This window comes from Acinonyx jubatus, chromosome C2 (genome assembly GCF_027475565.1).
Source record: "Acinonyx jubatus isolate Ajub_Pintada_27869175 chromosome C2, VMU_Ajub_asm_v1.0, whole genome shotgun sequence".
Lineage (NCBI taxonomy): Eukaryota > Metazoa > Chordata > Mammalia > Carnivora > Felidae > Acinonyx > Acinonyx jubatus.
Window position 1 is genome coordinate 71239027 of NC_069384.1, and position 23940 is coordinate 71262966.

General features: G+C 36.6%; 1 protein-coding gene across 1 annotated transcript in view; it reads left to right on the forward strand.

Annotated features, from left to right (window-relative positions):
• The window catches only part of PAK2 (p21 (RAC1) activated kinase 2), a 93225-nt gene that overhangs the window by 55193 nt on the left and 14092 nt on the right, over positions 1 to 23940 (forward strand). The window contains exons 3-13 of the mRNA XM_027061119.2: positions 5877 to 5977; positions 6334 to 6481; positions 9273 to 9304; positions 10091 to 10198; positions 11238 to 11370; positions 12748 to 12811; positions 15768 to 15816; positions 16305 to 16417; positions 17508 to 17625; positions 19188 to 19287; positions 22306 to 22502. Of these exons, the coding sequence (XP_026916920.1) occupies positions 5877 to 5977; positions 6334 to 6481; positions 9273 to 9304; positions 10091 to 10198; positions 11238 to 11370; positions 12748 to 12811; positions 15768 to 15816; positions 16305 to 16417; positions 17508 to 17625; positions 19188 to 19287; positions 22306 to 22502 (1163 nt within the window). The remainder of the gene's footprint in view (positions 1 to 5876; positions 5978 to 6333; positions 6482 to 9272; positions 9305 to 10090; positions 10199 to 11237; positions 11371 to 12747; positions 12812 to 15767; positions 15817 to 16304; positions 16418 to 17507; positions 17626 to 19187; positions 19288 to 22305; positions 22503 to 23940) is intronic.

The following is a 23940-nucleotide window of genomic DNA, read 5'->3' on the forward strand; positions in this document are numbered from 1 at the left end:
TGTCTTGTCAACGTATCTTTCAAAAGTGAAGGGGAAACAGGCTTTTTTAAATGTGTAAAGGCTGAAAGAATTGATCACCAGCAGGCCTGCACTGTAAGAAATGTTAAACCAAATCACTCAGGCAGAAAGAAGATGTTGTCAGATGGAAATGTGGATCTGCATAAAGGAATGAAAATCACTGAAAATGTTTTTTCTTGTCTAAATCTCTGAAAAAATAATCAAGTGTTTAAGAAACGAAGTACTGATACATTCTATCACAGATCAACCTCAGAAACTAAGTAAAAGCCATTTACACACATGTTGTATGGTCCTTTTTCTTTTTTTAAGTTTGTTTCTTTTGAGAGTGACAGAGACAGCACAAGTAGGGGAAGGGCAGAGAGGGAGACAGAATCCTAGGCAGGCTCCATACTATCAGTGCAGAGCCCATCACAGGGCTCAAACTCAGGAAACTGCTAGTTCATGACCTAAGCTGAGCCAAGAGTCAGACGCTTAACCAACTGAGCCACCCAGGTGCCCCCATGTGGTCCTATTTATATGAAATGGCCAGAATAGGCAAATGTGTGGTGACCAAGATTAGTGGTTGTGTAGAGCTTGGTAGGGGGAGAGGGATTAATGGGTAGTGATTGCTGATGAGTACAAGGTTTCTTTTAGGGATGATGAAAATGTTCCACGGTTGGATTGCAGTGATGGTTGCACAACTCTATATATAAATAAAACCCAGATTAACTTTATGGCATATAAAGAGTTACCACTTAAAAAACCAACAAAGGAGGGGCTCTGGGTGGCTCAGTCGGTTAAAGTGTCCGGCTCTTGATCTCAGCTCAGGTCTTGACCTCAGCGTTGTGCGTTCAAGCCCCATGATGGGCTCTGCACTGGGTATGAAGCCTATTTAAACAACACAACAACAACAAAGGAGATAAAAGGGAATTATAAAAAATACTTAGTTAATCCAAAAGAAGAAAAAGAGGAAAATGTAAACAAAGAATAGAGACCATTAGAAAACAAATAATAGAATAGTGGGTTTAAACCCAGCTGTATAGATAATCACATTAATTGTAACTGGTCTAGACACCCCAATTTAAAAGCAGAGTTTGTTAGGGGCGCCTGGGTAGCAGTTAAGCATCCATCTTCAGCTCAGGTCATGATCTCACAGTTCACAAGTTCAAGCCCTGCATCGGGCTCTATGCTTACAGCTCAGAGCCTGGAGCCTGCTTTGGATTTTTAAAGTATGCTAACGGTGAAAAGAAAACCTGTACTGACTGATGTTAGATAAGGTAGACTATAGAGCAAAAAATACTGCTCTAAATATTTAAGGGATAAGGATAAGAAATAGGTTATTTTATAATGGTATAATGTCAGTTCATCAAGAGGATATAATAGATGTAAACATTTATGCACTTAATAATAGGACTTTGAAATACATGAGGCAAAAACAGATAGAATTTTAAGGAGAAGTAGATAAGTACACTTACAGTTGGAGATTCCAGGATACTTTTATCAATAATTGATAGAGCAAATAGATAGAAAGTGCTAAAACTTATCAGTCACCTTGACCAGCTGACATTTGTAGAACACTCCACCCAGCAGAATACATATTCTTTTCTAAGTGAACACAGAACACATCCTGAGATCATATTCTAGGGAGATTTTTAAAACCTAACAATTCAGAAGAATTTAAATCACATGAAGTATATTCTGTGCCCACAATATAATTAAATTAAAAATCAGTAACAGAGAAATTTCTGGAAATATTTCAAAAGTAAAATAAGAACAAAAAAACCTACTTCTAAATAAAGAACTCAAAAGATATTTAGGAAGTATATTAAACAATGAAAATTCAAAGCATCAGTATCTGTATGATGCTGCTAAGATAATACTTAGAGGAAAATTTATGCCACTAAACACCCATATGAGAAAAGAAAAAGATTTCAAATCAACGACTTAAGCAAAGCTGTCTTAATAAACTAGAAGGAAAGAGTGAGTGAGATCCAAAGTAGTAGAAGAAAAGAAGTAACAAAAATTAAAGTGGAGATCAATAAAATAGAAAAATCAGTGAAACCACAAGCTGACTTATTGAGAATATCAATTAAATGAATAAACCTCTAGGCAGACATAATGGTGAGTAGGGTGGGGAGAGAAGACACAAATTACCAACATTGAGAAAGAAAGAGGTGGCATTTAAAAACAATTTTTTTAATGTTTATTTACTCAGAGAGCAAGTAGGGGGGAAGGGCAGAGAGAGAGAATCCCAAGTAGGTTCTGCACTGTCTGTGCAGAGCTGGATGCAGGGCTCGATCCCATGAACCATGAGATCATGACCTGGGTTGAGACCAAGAGATGCTCAGCCGACTGAGTTACCCAGGAGCCCTAAGAGGTGGCATTTTTACAGATACTAAAAATGATAGGTAACAAATTCAACATGTTAGATAAAGTGGGTAAATTTCTTAAAAAACACAAATTTTCAAAATTCATTCAAGAAGAAATGGGTAACCTAAAAACACTATCTCTTAGGAAAATTTAGTTTGTAGTTATTAACTGTCCACAAAGAAAATGTCAGACCCAGATGGCTCCATTGGTGAATTCTACCAAACATTAGGAAGAAATGTCAACATTTCTACATAATCTTCCAGAAAATTGAATGAGAAGGAATACTTCCCAACTTATTTTATGAGACCAGCGTTACTCCGATGCCCCAACCAAAGATATCACAAAAAAGAAAGCAATGTTTCTCATTAACATAGATGGAAAATCTTAGCAAGATTTTAGCAATTAGAATCTCACAGTATATGAAAAGCGTAATAGTACATACTGTCCAGGTGGATATCATGTCAGGAATGCAGGGTTGGTGCAACATTTGGGAATCAGTCCATGTAATTTATTATATTAACAAAATAAGAAAGATAAAACATGCTCATCTCAGTAGTTACAGAAGAAGCATTTGACAGAATATAATATTTGTTTCTGATAAAAACATTCAGCAAACTTGGAATAGAAGGAAATGCCCTTAACCTGATAAAAAGAGCATCTTTGAAAAACTTACACTAGTGTCAAACTTAATTGTGAAAAAAAAAAGAATGTTTTTCCTTTAAGACCAACAGTGTACTAGAGGTTGTAGCCAGTGGGGTAAGATGAGAAAAAGAGATGAAAGGATGTCGGAATGAGAAAGAAGTAAACCTTTATTCACCAAAAACATGATTGAATTTTAATATGAAATCCTGTAATAGCTACAAAGCTGTCACTGGAACTAAAAAGTAGACATTGTAAAGTTCCAGGTATAAGCTCTATATCAGGGTTTCTCTGTGCTGTCAATGAACAGTTGAAAACCAAATTTAAAAAGCTGTACCATTTGTGGGGTACCTGGCTGGCTCAGTCACTAGAACATGTGACTCTTGATCTTGGGGTCACAAGTTTGAGCCCCATGTTGGGGATAGAGTTTACTTTAAAAAAAAAAATGTGACCTCTGACTAAGTGCTTTTACATAAAGATGCCTTAGCAGGAGAGAAAGAGTATTTTTCACTGGTAAAACATACTATCACAGTTAACCAGAAAACCTTTTCAAAGTTCAGTAAGTGCTAGTATCTTGCATTGTAAGAACACTCCTTCACTAACTGGCTTTGCCATTAAAGCCACCAATGCCTGGAGTTATATAATAAATAAATAAAAAGTTGTACTATTGCAATTGCAACAGAAATTTTTAAATACTGAGGCAGAAATCTGACAGAAGCAGTGACATCTATACACTGGTAACTGAAATATTGCTGAGAGAAGTTAAAGAAGTCCTAAATGAATGGAGAGATTTGTTGTTTTTCATCAGTTAAAAGATTCAATATTGTTAAGAAATCAGTTCTCCCTGAATTGATCTGTAGATTCAGTGCAATTCCAATCAAAATCTGAGGAGGATTTTCTGTAGAAATTATCAGGCTCATCCTAAAATTTGCACACAGGAATGCCTAGGTGGCTCAGATGGTTAAGCCTCTGGCTCTTGATTTTGTCTCCGGTCATGATGCCATGGTTTTGAGATCAGGCTCTGTGTCAGGCTCTGGCTGATAGCTGGGAACCTGCTTGGGATTCTCTCTCTCCCTTTCTGTCTGCCCCTACCCCACTCAACACGCATGTGCACTGTGCTCTCTCTCAAAAATAAAAAATAAATAGGGGCGCCTGGGTGGCTCAGTTGGTTGAGTGTCCCACTTGACTTAGAGCGTGATCTCACGGTTGGTGAGTTTGAGCCCCACATCGGGCTCTATGCTGTCAACACGGAGCCCACTCCAGATCCTCTGTCTCCCTCTATCTCTGCATCTCCCCTGCTTGCTCTCTCTCTCTAAAATAAAACATTTTTAAAAAATGATTATTCCATTATTTTTGAGAGAGAGACAGAGTGCGAGCATGGGGGAGGGGTAGAGGGAGAGGAAGACAGAATTTAGAGCAGGCTCCAGGCTCCGAGCTGTCAACACAGAACCTGACGCGGGGCTCAAACTCACAGACTGTGAGTTCATGACCTGAGCCGAAGTTGGACGCTCAACCGACTGAGCCACCCAGGCGCCCCTAAAATAAAACATTTTAAAAAATTTTTAAATAGACATTTAAAAACTTAAGTAAAATTTGCATGGAATTGCAAAGGACTTAGAATAGCCAAACAACTTTGAAAAAGGAAAAAGTGGCAAGGCTTATACTATGTAGTTTCAAGTGTTTATTTTTAAACTACAGTAGTCAAGGCAGGCTGGTATTGGCACAAAGGTAAAGAGATCATTGCAACAGAGTTGCGCATCTAGAAATAGACTCAGGCATATTTGGATAGTTGATTTTCCACAGTGGTTCAGAATGGCATTGGCCTTCTAAATAGCAACGCTGGAAATTAGAAGAAATTCCAAGGGGGGGGGAACATTTTCAACCTAAATATATATAGTCAAAAATTATCAAGGGGTAAACTAAGAAGAAGGAAACAGAATAATCCAGAAAATAGATTCTAGCACAGGGTAAAAGTTTAGGAATGTCCTAGGACAATAGCTAGGCCAGAAGCCTAGGCATAAACTGCAGATTAAAGCAGGATATGAGAGCAAGGCAGGTGGGAGGTGGGGGGGTGGCAGGGGTAGGGAGGAACAGATGTGTTTAAATTATAGAGAATATTTTTTTTAACATTTTTTCATTTTTGAGAGAGCATGAGTGGGGGAGGGGCAGAGAGAAAGGGAGACACAGAATCCAACGCAGGTTCCAGGCTCTGAGCTGTCAGCACAGAGCCTGACACTAGGCTTGAACCACGAACCATGAAATCATGACATGAGCCAAAGTCTGACACTTAACCACCTGAGCCACCCAAGCGCCCTAAATTACAGAGAATATTACTGATGTGTGTCAGAAATGTAGCAAAAATAATTGGTACAACCACAGAAACACTGGAAAGTGTTAAGATGTAACAGTTATTAACCTTATAAAAAGGAAGGGTTAGTGTTGCACAAGAGGCATGTGCATAGACTCTTTGTCTATACCATCATAATAATGTTAAGTTCTTTTGGGATGAAGATAGCCTGATGGAAATAGACATTGTTTTCTAGTTTGCTCAGTGAACTGAAGTGTAGGCTTTTATGAGAACCAGTGTTCTAAAGGGCTGTGTCTTCTGCCCTGTGCTCTTTTATTCAGGCCCAGTGCTGGGTCAGTCTTTGTACCTCTTTAATCAGGCCATTGTCTGGTTGTCCCCACCTCTGCTTGATGACAGAATAGGTTACTTTACTTCTTTTATCAGTTTTCTATCAGCCAGTGTCTTTAGGGGAAGTCTCTTCTAGAATAACTTTGTTCCTAATCTGGTTTGGGGAAAAACCTGATTATGAGTACCTTTATTAATCTTGTTTAAATAGACTGATTCTTTTTTTAATGCCCTCTAGGAAGTAAGAAGAAAGAAAAGGAACGGCCAGAAATTTCTCCTCCATCTGATTTTGAGCACACCATTCATGTTGGCTTTGATGCAGTTACTGGAGAATTCACTGTAAGTTTACCAGATTGGGACTCGTTTATGTCCCTGCACTTAAACCTTTCCTTGCATCATTTATGTTTCAAGTTAACTTTTCTGTCCACATGTTAACTGTGAACTTTTAGTGCTTTTCTCTTATGAAAGTGTTTGTGGTTGGATGTATCTTTCTTCTAGGGAGCTGAGCTCATTAGTTAAAATTATGCAAAATAGATTTAGAAAAATTGACCTTTAGAAAAATAAGACCTACAATTTAGTCAGGCCTGCAGTTATGTAGATTGACTTGTTTTTTATGTATCTTGTCATTTTCCTCTGGAAGTTGATTTTATTATTGCAACTCAAAACCACTTATTTCTTAATATCTTTTTTGTTAGGGCATGCCAGAACAGTGGGCTCGATTATTACAGACCTCCAATATCACCAAACTAGAGCAAAAGAAGAATCCTCAGGCCGTGCTGGATGTCTTAAAGTTCTATGACTCCAACACGGTGAAGCAGAAATATCTGAGCTTTACTCCTCCTGGTAAGATGTCCAGCAATGGTAAAAGGCTGATTCAAATGGGATTGCAGAATTTTGAAGCACACCTAGATAAAAAGATTGCTTCTGGAAAAATAAAAACCTAAGCTATGGTTCTTGTCTCTACTTTTTCCCCTGCTCTAGAACTGCCTTTTGTAAACTGATTGGAGCAGCTCTCATGCATAATTTGGAGTCTGGGGAGTATGCTATTCTCTTAGTTTTGACAAAAGTGGATGTTTTGGCCTATTGTTTGTTTTTTCTTGTCACTGCTTTTGAATGACTCCCAGCAATAGAAGAGAAAGATGCTGATTTATAGGCATGTTCATACTAGAAATATATTTATTGTCAGTGGGACAGGAGGAGGGTTGTTTTCCTATATTAAACACACAGACTATGAAGTAAAAAAATGTTTAAGTCATTCAAAAATTTGAAATTGGTTCAAAAATATATGAATATAAAATAAGCATTAGAACTTAAAGATTTTATACCTTGGAATTAAAATCATTTGGTAAGAATTGGAGTATAGTGGATTTTTAAAAATACTTTATTTGTTCAAATCAGGATCAGAATAAAGTCCATACATCACTGTATCTTTTGAATCTCTTTCGATATTTAGGCTTCTTCACACTTATTCTTAGATTCTCTTTTCCTTGCATTTTATTTGTTGAAGAAACAGGATCATGGGTCCTATTTCCTCCAATGGATTTTGCTAATTACATCCCCAGGGAGTCATTTAATATGTTTCTCTGACCCCTAAAGTCATACATGTACTTTTTAAAATTTTTTTAATTTAAAAAAATTTTTTTTAATGTTTTATTTATTTTTGAGAGAGACAGACAGAATGCAAATGGGGGAGGGGCCGAGAGAGAGGGAGACACAGAATCTGAAGCACAGAGTCCAGTCTCTGAGCTGTCATCTCAGCACAGAGCCCGACGCAGGGCTTAAACTCACAAACCGAGAGATTATGACCTGAGACAAAGTCAGACGCTTAGCTGACTGAGCCACCCAGGCACCTCCATACATGTACTTTTTAAAAACATGATTGAGCTAAAATTCACCCATGTAGTTTTAATTAATTGTACTTAATTTGATTGCATTTTCACAGAAATAAGGGCTATGTTCAAGGAAGAAATAGAGACCACTTGGCCAAATGATCTTGACTTTTTTACCTAGATCTCGACCTTTTTATCCTTAGCAAAAGGTCAGACTTGTCCCTGGAACTTTTGTATCAGCTAGTAAGTCTGTGTAAATTAGTATTTTTTTAAATCAGTGTTTGACCAGAAAATGGTATATTCTTTTCACCCTATATATATCTTTAATATATATGTTAAAGTCATGTTAAATATATACCTTTAATATAATCACATTTATAAGTTACACTTATTTATATAATATATAAGTATGTTTTGTATATTATGTTAATTTATAATGGTAATATATTAATATATGTTAAATAACATGTTAATATATGCATAATGTGCTCACATATTATATATTATTACATATGCATATGTATAAAAAATGTAAATTTCCCTGGGCCTTTTGAAAAGTAAAACAAAACAAAACTTGCTTTTCTAAACTCCAGAATGAATATTTTGACATTTAATGTTAATGAACTGTGTTTTGCCTTCAGGAATATGCTTTCTCATTTTTAAAAAAATTTTTTTTTAATGTTTATTTATATTTGAGAGAGAGAGAGAGAGAGAGAAAGAAACCATGCATGAGCGGGGGAGAGGCAGAGAGAGATGGAGACAGAATCAGAAGCAGTTTCCAGGCTCTGAGCTGTTAGCACAGATCAACACATGAGCCGTGAGATCATGACCTGAGCTGAAGTCAGAGGTTTAACCAACTAAGCCACCCAGGCGCCCCAAAGGAAAATTCTTGACATAAATTTTGGTCAAAAAGAAAGCATATTCCTGGGGCACCTGGGTGGCTCAGTCAGTTAAGCGTCTAACTTCGGCTCAGGTCATGATCTTGGAGCTGGTGAGTTCAAGCCCCCAAGTGGGGCTCTGTGCTAACAGCTCAGAGCCTGAAGCCTGCTTTGAATCTTTGTCTCCCTGTCTTTCTGCCCCTCCCCTGCTCATTCTGTCTCTCTCCCTCTGTCTCAAAAATAAATAAACATTAAAAAAAGAATTTTCCTTGGGGTGCCTGGGTGGCTCAGTTGGTTGAGCCTCCAACTTCCGCTCAGGTCCTGATCTCGTGGTTTGTGGGTTCAAGCCCCGTGTTGGCTCTGTGCTTGCAGCTCAGAGCCTGGAGCAGTTTCAGATTCTGTGTCTCTGTCCCACTCTGCCCCTCCCCCACTTGTGCTCTGTCTCTCTCTCTCTCTCTCTCTCTCAAGAATAGTAAAAAAAACATTAAAAAAAAAATTTCCCTTTGTACAACTGCCATTGTCTGAATAGTAGCTTTAAGTTTCTGATAGTTTACTGAGGAAAGTATTGCTATGAATAAATTTGTTTTATTTTAATTACACTTTGACAAGTTTAGTTTCAGATATGTTTTTAATAACTTTATTAAAATCATAGTTCACATGCTATAAAATTCACCCATTTGAAGTATATACATCAGTGATTTTTAGTAAATTTACAGTTCCATTAAGATTTGAGATTTTTTTAGCACAATCTTGTGTAAATTCTTATTTGAATATTGATACTGTCATTTTTCTGAAGACTTAATTCAACTTGAAATCAGTCTAAGAACATTTTACTTGCTCTGCTTTGTATTTTCTTTCTTTATTATATAGAAGTTGTTTTATTTTTTGAGTTTGTTGACTTAGCATTATTTTCTGTTCCACATTCAGAGAAAGATGGCTTCCCTTCTGGAACACCAGGAGTAAGTTAATACGTTACTTCTTGTAACTCTTTTTCTAACTTAAGTTACCAAAAACAAATGTCAGTTTTTATTTTGCTTTCTAAAATAAATTACAGCCACCAGAAAAAAAGAACTACTTAACATGTCTTATTTATTTATTTATTTATTTATTTATTTATTTATTTATTTATTTATTTATTTTAAATATGTTTTAAGCTAGATGCTTGATTAAGCAAATAAGGAAGCCATATTAAGTAAATAGAATTTCCTCAATTGGGAAGAAACAGTCTCCTAGAGTTATGAAGACTAAATGAGGTAATATGTAAAGTACCTACTTAGCACATATCTGGCATATAATAATAAACTCTGTATAAAGGTTATCGTCTTCCTTTATTTGATTAGCCACCATTTTTTATGGTGATAATCTGGCTGTTTAAAATGACCAAAAATGACTCTGACTTATGTAAAGCCTAGAGGATCTTTGTTTTTGGTCTTAACAAATAAAGTGATTATTTCCTTTTAGGACTTGTTTAAAGGGTGTAAAATTCTTCATATAAAAGGTATAAATTTTCTTCTAAGAAAACTTGATATTTACTGTAAACATTTATTTCATAAACTCAATTTCTGTAAGTTATAGAATTGCCTTTACTCTTTAAGTGATTATATTAGAACCAGTGAGGTTTTATCATTTTGAAATGAGGTGTTAAAGAAATACATTTTTTCAAGTATGTTAAAAAGAGAGTCCTATTTTAACATATTGTTGTATTTGATGTATCTTCCTTAACTTTGCTCATGTGATTAATACAGCTGAATACCAAGGGGTCAGAAACATCAGCAGTAGTAACAGAGGAAGATGATGATGATGAAGAGGCTGCCCCTCCTGTTATTGCCCCACGACCGGATCATACAAAATCAGTGCGTGTCTGATTATTAATTGGACTGTGGGTGTCTGGGCATGTGTGTTTAAAAAAAAAAAAAAAGGCAGTCTGTATTTGACTTCCAGTGATGAATTTTCAAAAGCCCTCAGTATGGGGAAATTTGACTAGGAGATCTTTACCTAAAATCCACTCATCAAAAAACTGATTTTTTTTGAAAACTTAAATTGAATGACTTCCTTAAAAGTTAAAATACTCATTGTTTTTTCTTTCTATATTACACCTTCTCTTCCAGAGAATTCATCTATTTCCCTTTCTCTGTTTATTTCAATGCAGATAACTACTGTATCTAAAACCTAACTCTTAACTTCTTACCCAGATTGTGTACATTATCTCCCATTTTACATTTCTCTCAAGGTCTTGATGTCATTCAGGAGGCTGCTGTGAGTGAAATTCCCTACCGGATATGGGAGAATTTAATGACCTCAGATAGAGGCAGAAAGAGTCCTTTGCCTCCCCCTATACTAACACAAGGGAAAGTGTGGGGAAGGTGCCGTGTTGTGGAACGCTGGCACACTTGGCAGGAAGGACTCTGAGGACTGCCACTGGATCCTGATCTAATGAGAGAGGCCTCTGATTTCTTTGTTGACCTCCTAGAATCGGCTGCTTAAAATGAAATAGTAGAAATCATCTTTGGGTAAAAGTTTTTGTGAGAATTAGTAGTTACTAAGACAAATCTGAAAATATTCTCATTGTTTAGAACAACTGGAGAAAATTAGTTTTGGTTAGAAATCAAAGAATTGAGGGGCACCTGGGTGGCTCAGTTGGCTGAGCAACCGACTGGATTTTGGCTCAGGTTACGATCTTGCATTGGGCTCCATGCTGGAGCCTGCTTAAGGTTCTCTCTCCCCCTGCCCCTCTCCCTTGCTTGCTTGTGAATGCTTTCTCACTCTCTGTAAAATGAAAATAAAATAAAAACAAACAAAAAATGTATCTTAAGTCAAAGAACTGAATAGTGTGCCAGTAAGAATACCTAAAAGTATTTTTCCTCAGATCTCCGTTATTGACTCTCTCTGCAGATTTATACACGGTCTGTAATTGACCCTATTCCTGCACCAGTTGGTGATTCTAATGTTGATAGTGGTGCCAAGTCTTCTGACAAACAGAAAAAGAAGACCAAAATGACAGATGAAGAGATTATGGAGAAATTAAGTATGTTACCTACATTTTACATTATTCTTAAATTGCTAATAGTTCTTGAAACATTTGGCTCAGATGGGTTTTAATTTATACCTTATATTTTGGCTTAAGACATAAAAAATAGTTTTCTTCTAGGAACAGTAGCTTTAATTAAAATCTCCTGAAGCCAGTCATACTCTAATTTGCTTGTTTATTATGTGTTGACTATTGAGTAATGTCTTTGCAATGGTCAGTACCTTTGGGAGCAGTACTTTTTCCCAAAGAGCCAAATCTAAGGCTCATGATTAGAGACCTTATTGAAAGAAATTTGTCTATGTTTATGCATACTTCTAGCTTCTCAGTATGAAAATACAAAATGTTCCCAAATAACTAAACAATATGGCATTCCTGTATAGATATATGTGTAAACATTAAATATATTTTTTTCTCTTCTCCCTTTAAATCCATCAGCTGCCATTGGCCTGAATCAACCATTGGAAATAATGAACACAGTGCCAGGGAGAGGGTAGCAGTAATGTCTGGTCGCAAGTCTACAACAGCTGTAGTTATAAAGAGCACTTTATATAGAGAGGGATCAAGGAAAAATACTACAGCTATAGTAGCTCTAGACCTAAGATTGGGTACCTATATAAAATTGGATTATTTGTGTGAGTTTCCTTGATATGATCCTATCTCCTTTTACCTTAAGCAAGTGAAGACTTTGTGTGGTTTTCTCATGTTTTGACTTAATGATAGTAAGAATATAAATTATAGTTTTATATCCAAATCCTGATTTTAAAACTGTTCATTAGTTGTGACTTTGTGAACCTTCCTAAAACAGATATATGATTAGTTCATACTAAAGTAATCTTTATAGTAATAAGTGGCTTTCTAAATATATTGGAAGGTAGAAGATATATGGGAAGAGTCAGAAAAGCCATTTAGGTTTATTCACTTGGATATCATTTATGTATTATTTCTGATAGTAAGTAGTTTCATAACTTATCATTAGTTTAATACATTTCAGTGTATTAAAGGATACTCATCCTTACCCAAGAATTTTCCATTTAAGACTGAATTCCATTAAGACATCCTGAAAACCTTTTACATTCTTAGGCAGACTAACACAGTTGGTCATTTTAAAGTGTGTTTATTTTTGAGAAAGTGATAGGATAATTAAGACATTGGTTAGGAGGTCCAACCTAATGTAAATAATATGTTCTTGCTTCTGATAAGTTTCATTAGTGTTTTGCTTTTGAAACATACATTATTTTTAAAATTTAGTGTTATGTTTGAAAGCTAATGTTCTAAAATCAGTAGAGTTTATTAGGAATAATGATGGAATTAGTTTACAAATTTAAAATACTTGACTGAGTTTCCAGTGTTTTGTTTGTTTTTTGTTTAAAATAGGAACTATTGTGAGCATAGGTGACCCTAAGAAAAAATACACAAGATATGAAAAAATTGGGCAAGGGTAAGTATTCATGAATATATTATACAATATTTAATAATTCTTGGGTATACAGTATGATACCTCTTTTTTTTTTGCCTGTTGACATTGAACACTTACAGTATTCTGTGAGTGGTATTCTTGTAAGTAGTGCATTTATTTCTACATGCTACTAAAAACTTGTGCCGTTTAGCAATAATCTTACATTGCTTTTTCTTGAATGTTATTTCCCATTGGTTGTTAAGAGATTAGATGGGGAAATTGCCCTGCCCATCAAATACATTTAAAAGATAATAAGAACATTTACTACAAGATTATAAGCAATAAAAGCATGTATTTAATCACATCACTGAATATTGGTTTTTGAGTCTGATACCCTGATTTTGTCCAGTAATTTGTCATTTTTACATTTTTTTTAATGTTTATTTTTGAAAGAGAGCATAAGCGGGGGAGGGGCAGAGGGAGAGGAAGACAGAATCCGAAGCAGGCTCCAGGCTCTGAGCTGTCAGCACAGAGCCCAATGCCAGGCTCAAACCCACAAACTGTGAGATCATGACCTGAGCTGAAGGCTGGCGCTTAACTGGCTGAGCCACCCAGCCGCCCCCAGTAAGTTGTATTTTTAAACTATACTTGGGACTCCTCAGTCGGTTGAGCACCGACTTTGGCTCGGTTCATCATGATCTTGCAGTCCGTGGGTTCCAGCCCTGCATCGGGCTATGTGCTGACAGCTCAGAGCCTTGGAGCTGTTTTGGATTCTGTATCTCCCTCTCTCTCTCTGCCCCTACGCCACTTGCTCACAGTCTCTCTCAAAAATAAATGCCAAAAAAAATTTTGTTTAAACTACACTTTTTTTCTGTTGCTTGGGAGCAAATGACCATCTTAAATTTTTAATTTTTTTTAATGTTTATTTTTTGAGAGAGAGAGTGCGTGTGCATGAGTGGGGGAAGGGCAGAGAGAGAGGGAGACACAAAATCTGAAGCAGGCTCCAGGCTCTGAGCTGTCAGCACAGAGCTCAATATGGGGCTCAAACTCACGAACTGTGAGGTCATGACCTGAGTGGAAGTCAGATGCTTAACCAACTGAGCTACCCAGGTGCCCCAACCATCTTCAATTTTTAATGTTATTAATCACTGGAAAAGTATTCTGTGAATTTAGAAAGAGAACTTAAGTCTTTTTTGAAAACTTACTTATGAATCTGTTTGTATATATGAATTTCTTTTTAAAAGTTAAATTTAAGTGGTGCCTGGGTGGTTCAGTTGGTTGAGTGAGTGACTTGATGTTAACTCGGGTCATGATCTCAGGGTTTGTGGGTTCCAGCCCTTCATGGGGCTCTGCACCGATAGCTGGAAGCCTGCTTGGGATTCTCTCTCTCCTTCTTTCTCTTCCCCTTCCCCTCCCCCACTTGTGTGCACACATTCTCTCTCTCTCTCTCTCTCTCTCTCTCTCTCTCTCTCTCTGTCTCTCTCTCAGAATAAATAAACTTTAAAAAAAAAAAAAAGCTAAATTTAGGGGCATGATCCCAGAGTAGTGGGATCAAGCCCCATGTCGGGCTCTTCACTAAATGTGGAGCCTACTTAAGATTCGCTCTCTCCTTCTGCCCTTCTCCCCTGCTTATACTCTCTGTCTAAATTATTTTAACAAACACAACTAAATTTAGTTGCATCACTGGTTTAATAACAAAAATTGAAAATCATCTTAATATTCTTGAGCATGATAATGGATAAATTATATTGAATAATATAAATAATTATTATTATGAATGAATAACACCTATCCCAAATCCATTGTTGAATTAACGTTAAATCACATGGGGCACCATGGGGGCTCAGTTGGTTAAGTGTCCAGTTTCAGCTTACATTATGATCTCACAGTTTGTGAGTTTGAGCTCCCCATCAGGCAACTCTGCTATTAGCTAGTGCAGAGCCTGCTCTGGATCCTCTCCCTCCCTCTCTCTCTGTCCCTCCCCTGCTCATGCTCTTACTCTCCCTCAAAAATAAACATTTAAAAAATTTTTTAAAAATTGCAGAAAAATCTATAAAATTAAACCCTTAATAAGAAATTTAAAAACTATGTTAAATGTATTTTATAGTGATACACACCTATGTCCTTTATAATTAAAGTGTAGGAATGTGCTTGGAAATGGTGCACATCAAATACAGACTACTTTTGGGAGAAAGGAGGATGCCTTTGTAAAGTGCACACAAGGACATTACAAATTTATTTGTAGTTTTTTTGTTTCGTAAGCAGGGAAATGGATCCATGAGTATCTATCACTTTTATCTTTCTTTTTATGACAAATTTCTAACATAAGTTTTGGCCACAGGGATTACCTTTTTCTTATTTTTCCCCCTTTTGTTTTGCTTTTACTCCTGTTTAAACATGTTAAGTCTAGGGGCGCCTGGGTGGCTCAGTCGGTTAAGCGTCCGACTTCGGCTCAGGTCACGATCTCGCGGTCTGTGAATTCGAGCCCCGCGTCGGGCTCTGTGCGGACTGCTCAGAGCTTGGAGCCTGTTTCAGATTCTGTGTCTCCCTCTCTCTCTGACCCTTCCCCGTTCATGCTCTGTCTCTCTCTGTCTCAAAAATAAACATTAAAAAATTTTTTTTAAAAATAAATAAAAAATAAACATGTTAAATCTTGGGGTGCATGGGTGGCTCAGTTGGTTAAACATCCTACTCTTGATTTCAGCTCAGGTCATGATCTTATGGTCATGGGGTTGAGCCTGGCCGGGCTCTTCACTGACAGCACGGAACCTGCTTGGGATCCTCTCTCTCTCCCCCTCTGCCCCTCCCCGGCTCGTGCTCACTTATGTTGGTGTGTGTGCGCTCTCTCCCTCTCTCAAAATAAACAGATAAATAAAAGATGTTTAAGTCTTAAGTGTACTTTAATCCTTTTGTAATTGTTCTGAGTATAAAGTTTTTAGATATATAAATGACAGTGATTTAGAAACCTTAAATCTGGTTGTGTCTTTTTCCCCCCTAGGGCTTCTGGTACAGTTTTCACTGCTACTGATGTGGCATTGGGACAGGAGGTAGTTTCTTTTTCATACTTTGGGTGTTACAATTAGCTTTTAGTGTAGGAAGAAACTAGACACATCTGTGAATAATCAGTAGGAATCTTTTTTTCAGTTGAATATATTGGAAGAATTACTTTATGTAATTTTGTAGCACTTTTCTTAATAGGGAAAAAAAGAAGGAATTATGCATTGAGTTTCATAAAGGAGCAAATATTTTAAAAATTATTTTCCCAGCTTGGAAAGAAAAGAGGATTCATTCCTGGCATTGGTATGACCTTGGGCTGATTAATCAGGTTTAGAGAAAATACAAAAGTAGTTAGGTTCTGTGTATTACAGAGCATTGTGCATTGCCAGTGTGGAAGTAAAAGTACTACCTGTGAGTAAGCTCACTGATAATATAATAGATACACAGTAAATTAAATTATTACCTGATTGGTGTTTGTAATTTTCTAAGAGAATTAGAAAACTTTTTCTGATTTTTCTTGTTTCTCTTTCCATCATAGGTTGCTATTAAACAGATTAATTTACAGAAACAGCCAAAGAAGGAATTAATCATTAATGAAATTCTAGTGATGAAAGAATTGAAGAATCCCAACATAGTTAATTTCTTAGACAGGTAAATATGAGTATTTCAAGTCTCCTGGTGTTGGGGGCTAGCCCCTTGAGTTAAGACTGAGTAGAATGTCAGTGTTGAAAAGTAAGCTTGAAGGAGGAGGAGAGGTAAAAAATAACACATTGTAGTTTAGCAGGCCTTTTTCTACATATATCTCACTTGGCAAGTTAGAGAAAGCAGTTAAATGAAGGACATTGCTGCTGGTGCTTGTATTAATTATAAATGATCACAAGCAGCAACATTAATGGAATGAGTTGTGATTAATGTGTTGACTAACAGGGGTACCTGACTACATGGTTTCTAAACTTACATCAGTTTTTATTTTAAATGCTGTCTTTCATGGGCAGATAGTGTGTTAAAACCTCATTTAATTTTGGAGTTGATGTTAAATAGCAGAACAGAAAGCAGAATAGAAAATTATATATTGTACCATTATGCAATTACATATATGTGAATGAAAGAAGAATAATAGAAAAATAAACAAAAATTAAAATAGTGATTATATTGGAGATAGAGGATTATAGATGACTTTCTTAGTGCCATATTGAAGTTTGTTTAGACTGGGGAAAAGATAACACATTTTTAGATTTCAGCCCTAGTAATAGGGGACATGTTCATAAAAATCCACTTCTCAGGTATATTTCCCTGCTTTTGGAAATACTGTTTCAAGTCAGTCTAGCATGGCAGGTAAGATAAGCCATAAGGTTTGGAATTAGTTACACTTGGCTTCAGATTCTAGTTCTGTCACCTACTAGCTATGTGAACTTAGATGAGTAGCTTCTCCAAGCCTCCATCTCTTCATCTGTAAAACAGGACTAATAATTACTGCCAAACAGTGTCATTTTAATTGGAATGATCTATGTATACACTCAAGTCACAATTGGGGGCAAACTTTCAAGTCACTCAGGAAAATCATAATGACCCTCAGTTAATTTTCTGTGCTGTTTTCTCAGCTTGCCAGTTTTCTCCCTGGCTCTCAAAACTTCCAACTTTCTAGTTTTGTTATTAGGGTGCCTGGCATTTGAATTCTTCAACACAGAGTGGTGGTGAAATAAAAATGTGAGTGTATTTTGTGTGTTCATAATAATTTTAGCTACCTGATGGGAGATGAATTGTTTGTGGTAATGGAGTACCTTGCTGGGGGATCACTTACTGATGTCGTGACAGAAACCTGCATGGATGAAGCACAGATTGCGGCTGTTTGCAGAGAGGTGAGTGTGTCCCCTTTTGGATAAGTTACAGCAATGTGTGGTTAAGCAGGAGGTAAAAAAAAGGGGGGGGGGGGCAGGAGCTTTTTGGACAGGTAATTTTTACTACGTGAAATACTCCATGTACATTATTCTTTGCAAGCGGCAAGCGTCTCCATACCATTTTATCCTACATGAGAGTTTAAACCCTTTCTTATGTATAAGATAATTCTGAAATGGCGCACGGTTTGTTGAAGAGCCCAGCTCACAGGTAAATTTCAGCAGGGTGATCATTAAAATTTAGCATCCAAACAGGGTACTTTTAAGAGTGCAAGGGAGGGCCAGTCAACAGTAGAAACATGGACTGTCTCAGGCAAAGCAAGACACATGTTTACCTTAAGTGTTAAGTTTGCTTCTGGCTTTATAAATTTCATCGAAGGTGAAAAACTGGTTGTTTCTTGATATTCATTAATGAATTTTTAGACATACTGTTGCTTCAGCCAATAGAATTCTGCCAAATTGCCCAATAAGTCCAAGCCTTTGGTTGTTTCAGGAGGAAAGGAAATAAGAACTCTTTAATAAGAACTCTATAATATAAATATTATATTTCAATAATATGATATCTCTAACAAAGAATGTTTGATCACTTAAAAGCTAATAAAAACTTAAGAATTTATCTATTTATGGGGCACCTGGATGGCTCGGTTGAACATCTGACTTTTGATTTCAGCTCGGGTCATGATCCTAGGGTAGATTCAAGCCCTGAGTTGGGATTCTATTTATTCCTCTCTCTCTGACCTTACCCCACTCATACTCTCTCTCTCAAAATAAATAAATAAACTTAAAAAAAAAAGAATTTGCCTATTTATATATAATTTGTTTCTCTAATTTCTTTTCATAATTGTTTTAAAAATTATTTTAGGGGTCCCTCTAATTGGCAACTTAGAGAAAGCAGTTAAATGAAGGACAAATTTGTTTCTATTCATTTGTACCAGTGTTATGGGGAGGATTTGTTCTTTTCAAGAATCTGCTTAAATGCTTGGTAAATGTAATACAGTATTACACAATTTATCTGTTTTTCCTTGAATGAATAGTAGAATATTTTGAATGAGATTTTTAGTTGTTATTCATAATGTACATCCTTTATTTGTTGTTTTCCTCTTTGGGGGGTAAGAAATAAAAACAGCTTTTTCCATGTTTATAATTTATACTCAGTTTATATTCAAAAACATAGGGGCAAGCAGATTTTAAAACTCTAATGTTCCTGTATTTAAGGAAGGAGTAAGTTTTTCCTCACTTCTGACTCCATGCTTTCTAACATAGCATAAGAGGAAAGTTATTCTTTTATCATTGGTGTCTAGGTTGTGGATATAGCTTTATGTAAAATCCACTGTAAAAGAAATGGGAGAAAACATCTTACATCACATCAGTGAGCAGCTGGATGGAACTAGACCTCCCAGGATCTTACCTACTTTTCAGTGGCTAGATTAGACTTCTGAAGTCATGCTCAGGCCATAAGTACTGTGTGTGAACTTCCTTTGGACTTTTCAGGGACTGTTTCATTGATACGTGTTTTTCTTGTTTAGTGTTTACAGGCATTGGAGTTTTTACATGCTAATCAAGTGATCCACAGAGACATCAAAAGTGACAATGTGCTTTTGGGGATGGAAGGATCGGTTAAACTTAGTGAGTAACAAATGAAAAAATAACATTTATTTGTTATACTTCTGCCTTTTGTTTAAGTAAAAAAAAACAAAAAACCTATTGGGGCACCTGGGTAGCTCAGGTGGCTGAGTGTCCAACTCTTGATTTTGGCTCCTTCACAATCTCACAGTTCGTGGGTTCAAGCCCCACATTGGGCTCCATGCTGTTAGTGAGGAGCCTGCTTGGGATTCTCTCTCTCCCTTTCTCTGCCCCTCCCCCACTCACTCACTCACACTCTCTCTCAAAGTAAACTTTAAAAAATTAACCTATTAATATTTTTATGACTTAATATATGGAGGAGGACAAGGGAAAGAATGGTAAAGAATATGAGCTCTCAACTGGACAGCTTGGGTTTAAATAGCAGATAAGCTACTAGTTGCTGACTAATTTGGGGTGAGTTACTTAATCTCTTTGTGTTTATTTTCTCAATTATATGATAAGGAAAATAAGATTAAGTATCTGAGAATTTTTCTGAGGATTAAAAATGTAAAGCACTGAAGAAAAGTGCCTGGGACTGTTGTAATGTTGGTGCTGCCTTCCAAAGATAAACTAAAATTTTCTCTGTTGTCTGTTAGGGTAGATCTTTCTTATTAATGCTGTTCAGCTTTCTTTGGATTTGGTAAAGCATGGCCTAATTGAGGGAGGGCTATATGACCCTGACCTGAGAGATGACAAGGGAAAAAAAACTCTTATAAACCTCTTTTCCTAATTATCTTCTGTATCAGACATGATAGAGTCATGGAGGAAAAAAATCCTAGACTTCCTTTTCCTCTGTTGGCTATAATCTGTCAGTTTCATCCAGGCCCTCTGGAGGATTCAGGAACAACTTCTATTGAGTTTCCTGCAACTATGCAAAATTCAAGGCATTTCTTGGATCAAGAAATCAAAAAGTTTTCCTTCTGTTCTGCTAGAATGTTTGGCTCCTTTTTCAACATCTCTTTTTAAAGATACTTCCTCCAGGGGCGCCTGGGTGGCTCGGTCGGTTGAGCGGCCGACTTCAGCTCAGGTCATGATCTCGCGGTCAGTGAGTTTGAGCCCCACGTCGGGCTCTGTGCTGACAGCTCAGAGCCTGGAGCCTGTTTCAGATTCTGTGTCTCCCTCTCTCTGACCCTCCCCCGTTCATGCTCTGTCTCTCCCTGTCTCAAAAATAAATAAAATGTTAAAAAAATAAAATTTTTTTTTAAATAAATAAATAAATAAATAAATAATAAAGATACTTCCTCCAGAGAGTATTCATCCACAAGAAAGAGGGTTCTGTTAGATGGTCAAAAATATAAGATTACTAATCTTAATCAGCAGGCAAATTACAAATGGACATTCTCCTACTGTTTTGGTGGATACACATGTAAACTGAATTAGACTTTTTTGGATAATATTTTATCCTGGCTCTTCCACATACTAGATGAATGATCTTGAGCAAGTTACCTAAAAATATGTATGCCTTACCCAATTTGTAAAATGAGAATAATATTAATAAATATGCCTATCTCATAGAGTTATCATAAGGATTAGGTATGTTAATTCTTATAAGATACTTGGAACAGTCCCTGGTTGTTAGAAGTACTCATTTTAGCTATAAATATTACGATTTGATGGAACAATTGCTTTTAGGATTCTTTTCTATAGGTTTACTGAATATAAGCACAACAATAAACACAAAGTTGTTCTCTGCAACACTGTAAAAAAAAAAAACCTTAAATGTCAAGGAGCATAGGAATGATAAAATAAATTATAAGCCTTTTTATTTTGTAATATTGCATATTTACAGTAATGAGGTAGATCAGTGTACAACTATGGAAAAATCTCTCAAAATAAATTTTAAGAAACAATATACTAGAACACCTGGCTGGTTCAGTTGGTGGGGCCTGTGACTCTTGATCTCAGGTTTGTGAGTTAGAGCCCCACATTGGGGGTAGAGATTACTTTAAAAAAATAATAAAAAGCACTTTACAAAGCATCCTAACTTAGATAAAATAAACCATGCAGTTCATGGTAATTTTTGTACCTATGTAAATTCATAACAAGAAGTCTAAAGCTTAAGAACTTAAATGTTAATAGTTACTTTTTAAATAGAATGGGTCTGTAGAAGGGAGGAGAAAATTCTAGATTCTCATCTTGATATTCCCACTAAATAAACACTGAGTGCTAACCTAGGCTTTCTGCTCCTGTTGTAAAATAAGGTGGTTGGAGTGGAGTGATGCTGGCAAGGACTTTGTTAGGTATGGCCGTAGTTAAAGCTGTTCCTTTTCTAGAAGTCTGCTAAGTCAGATATGTAGTAATTCTACCTTCTGTTTATTTTCTTCAAAATTAGTTCCCACCTCCTGACCTTTACCTGTTTTATAGAATTTAGTTTTGTTCACCTTTGATACCTTTTCCTTTTAGACCTTTTTCAACTTCTTTAAAATTTTTAGGATAAAAGACCTGATAATTTGTCCTTTGCTTGTGGGAAGTAAAAGTAAACAAGTGAAGAGTATGTAACATCATCAAAATATTTGTAAACCCATTCTGGTTTAGTTGTTGTTTTTTGTTTGTTTGTTTGTTTGTTTGTTTGTTTTAATGTGAGCTCTGTGCCCAATGCGAGGCTTGAACTCACAACCCCAAGATCAAGAGTCATATGCACTACTGACTGAGCCAGCCAGGTGCCCCTGGTTTACTTTTTTTAATACAGTCTTTAAAAAAAAGAACAACAAAAACTGGGGTGCCTGGGTGGCCCAGTCAGTTAAGCAGCCAACTTCAACTCAAGTCATGATCTCACAGTTCGTGGGTTCAAGTCCCATCTGTGCTGACAGCTCAGAGCCTAGAGCCTGCTTCAGATTCTATGTCTCCCTCGTTCTCTGCCCCTCCCCCACTCGCACTCTGTCTCAAAAATAAATAAACATTAAAAAAAAAAAAGGCTGAACAGTCCATTGTAATTGTCATCTATCATGACCTCTTAGATGGAACTATCCATGACACCATTAACTCTAGATACGGTTTTTTGTGTTTTTTTTTTTTTTATAGCTGACTTCGGTTTCTGTGCCCAGATCACCCCTGAGCAGAGCAAGCGAAGTACCATGGTTGGAACGCCATACTGGATGGCACCAGAGGTGGTTACACGGAAAGCTTATGGCCCTAAAGTGGACATATGGTCTCTGGGTATCATGGCTATTGAGATGGTAGAAGGAGAGCCTCCATACCTCAATGAAAATCCCTTGAGGGTAAGACCAATTAAACACCAGCCTTATTTTTAGGAAAATACATTTCTTTAGAACATTTATTTAGAATCTGATTGTGCCAGTCACTCGCCAAAAATTTAATATACAAAGTTGATATAACCTGGTCTCTCCCCTCTGTATCTAAAAATTATTTGCTTCTGGGTTATTGAGTTGAATGTGTGAGGTAAAGAGTTTGTAGAGTTTTAGAAGCTGTATGGTTTTAAAGTTTACACATAAGAATTTGCTCACTTTTGTACAAGTGTCCCTAGATGTACCCTTCAGATTGTCAACTTTGAACCTTGGCTTCTGTACCAAGTGCACAGGAGAGGAAAGCAAGATGACATCTGTGAGAAAACTGTGTAGATGGTGATGTTAAAGGTCACATTCAAACAAAAGAGTTAGGGTCCTGAGTTAGAGATGGGGTCAGTAGACTTTAAACAATTAGATATTCCAGGAGCTGAGGTGAAGAGTTTTGGAGTTTGTTTTTTCCTTCTTTCCCCCTCTCTGTCTCTCTCAGGTGAAGAGTTTAGGAGTTTTCTTTCTTTCTTTCTTTCTTTCTTTCTTTCTTTCTTTCTTTCTTTCTTTCTTTTTTCTTTCTTTCTTTCTTTCTTTCTTTCTTTCTTTCTTTCTTTCTTTCTTTCTTTCTTCTACTTGTAAATTACCATATATGGCTCAATATCATTAGTTATTAAAGAAATGCAAATCAAAACCCAAACAAGATACCACTTCACACCTTCAAGAATGACTATAATCAGGTCTCCTGGGTAGCTCAGTCAGTCAGGCACCCAACTTTGGCTCAGGTCATGAACTCATGGTTTGTGGGTTCAAGCCCCACATTCATTGGGCTCTGTGCTCACAGCTCAGAGTCTGGATCCTGCTTCAGATTCTGCATCTCCCTCCCTCTCTGTCCCTCCCCTGCTCATGCTCTGTTTCTCTCTCTCTCAAAAATAAATAAACATTAAAAAAAAAATTTTTTTTTAAAGAATGATTATAATCAAAAAGATGGACAATAAGTGTTCGTGAGAATGTGAAGAAATTGGAACCCTGATATGTTGCTAGTGGAACTGTAAAATGGTGCAGCACTTGGAAAACAATTTGACAGCTCCTCTAAAAGTTAATGTTGAGTTATCATATAACCTAGTAATTCCACTGCTAGTTACATACCCAAGACAATTAAAAGGCACCTGGGTGGCTCAGTCAGTTAAGCATCTGACTCTTGATTTTAGCTCAGGCCATGATTTCACAGTTAGTGAAATTGAGCCCCAAGTTGGATTTAGGACTCCAGACTGACAGAGTGGATGGAGCCTGCTTGGAATTCTCTCTCTTCCTCTTTGCCCCTCCCCAACTTACCCACACGCATTCCCTCTCCTTCTGCCTCAAAATAAAAATACTTTTTAAAAAAAAAGTTTTTATCCACATAAAATCTTGTACACAAATGTTC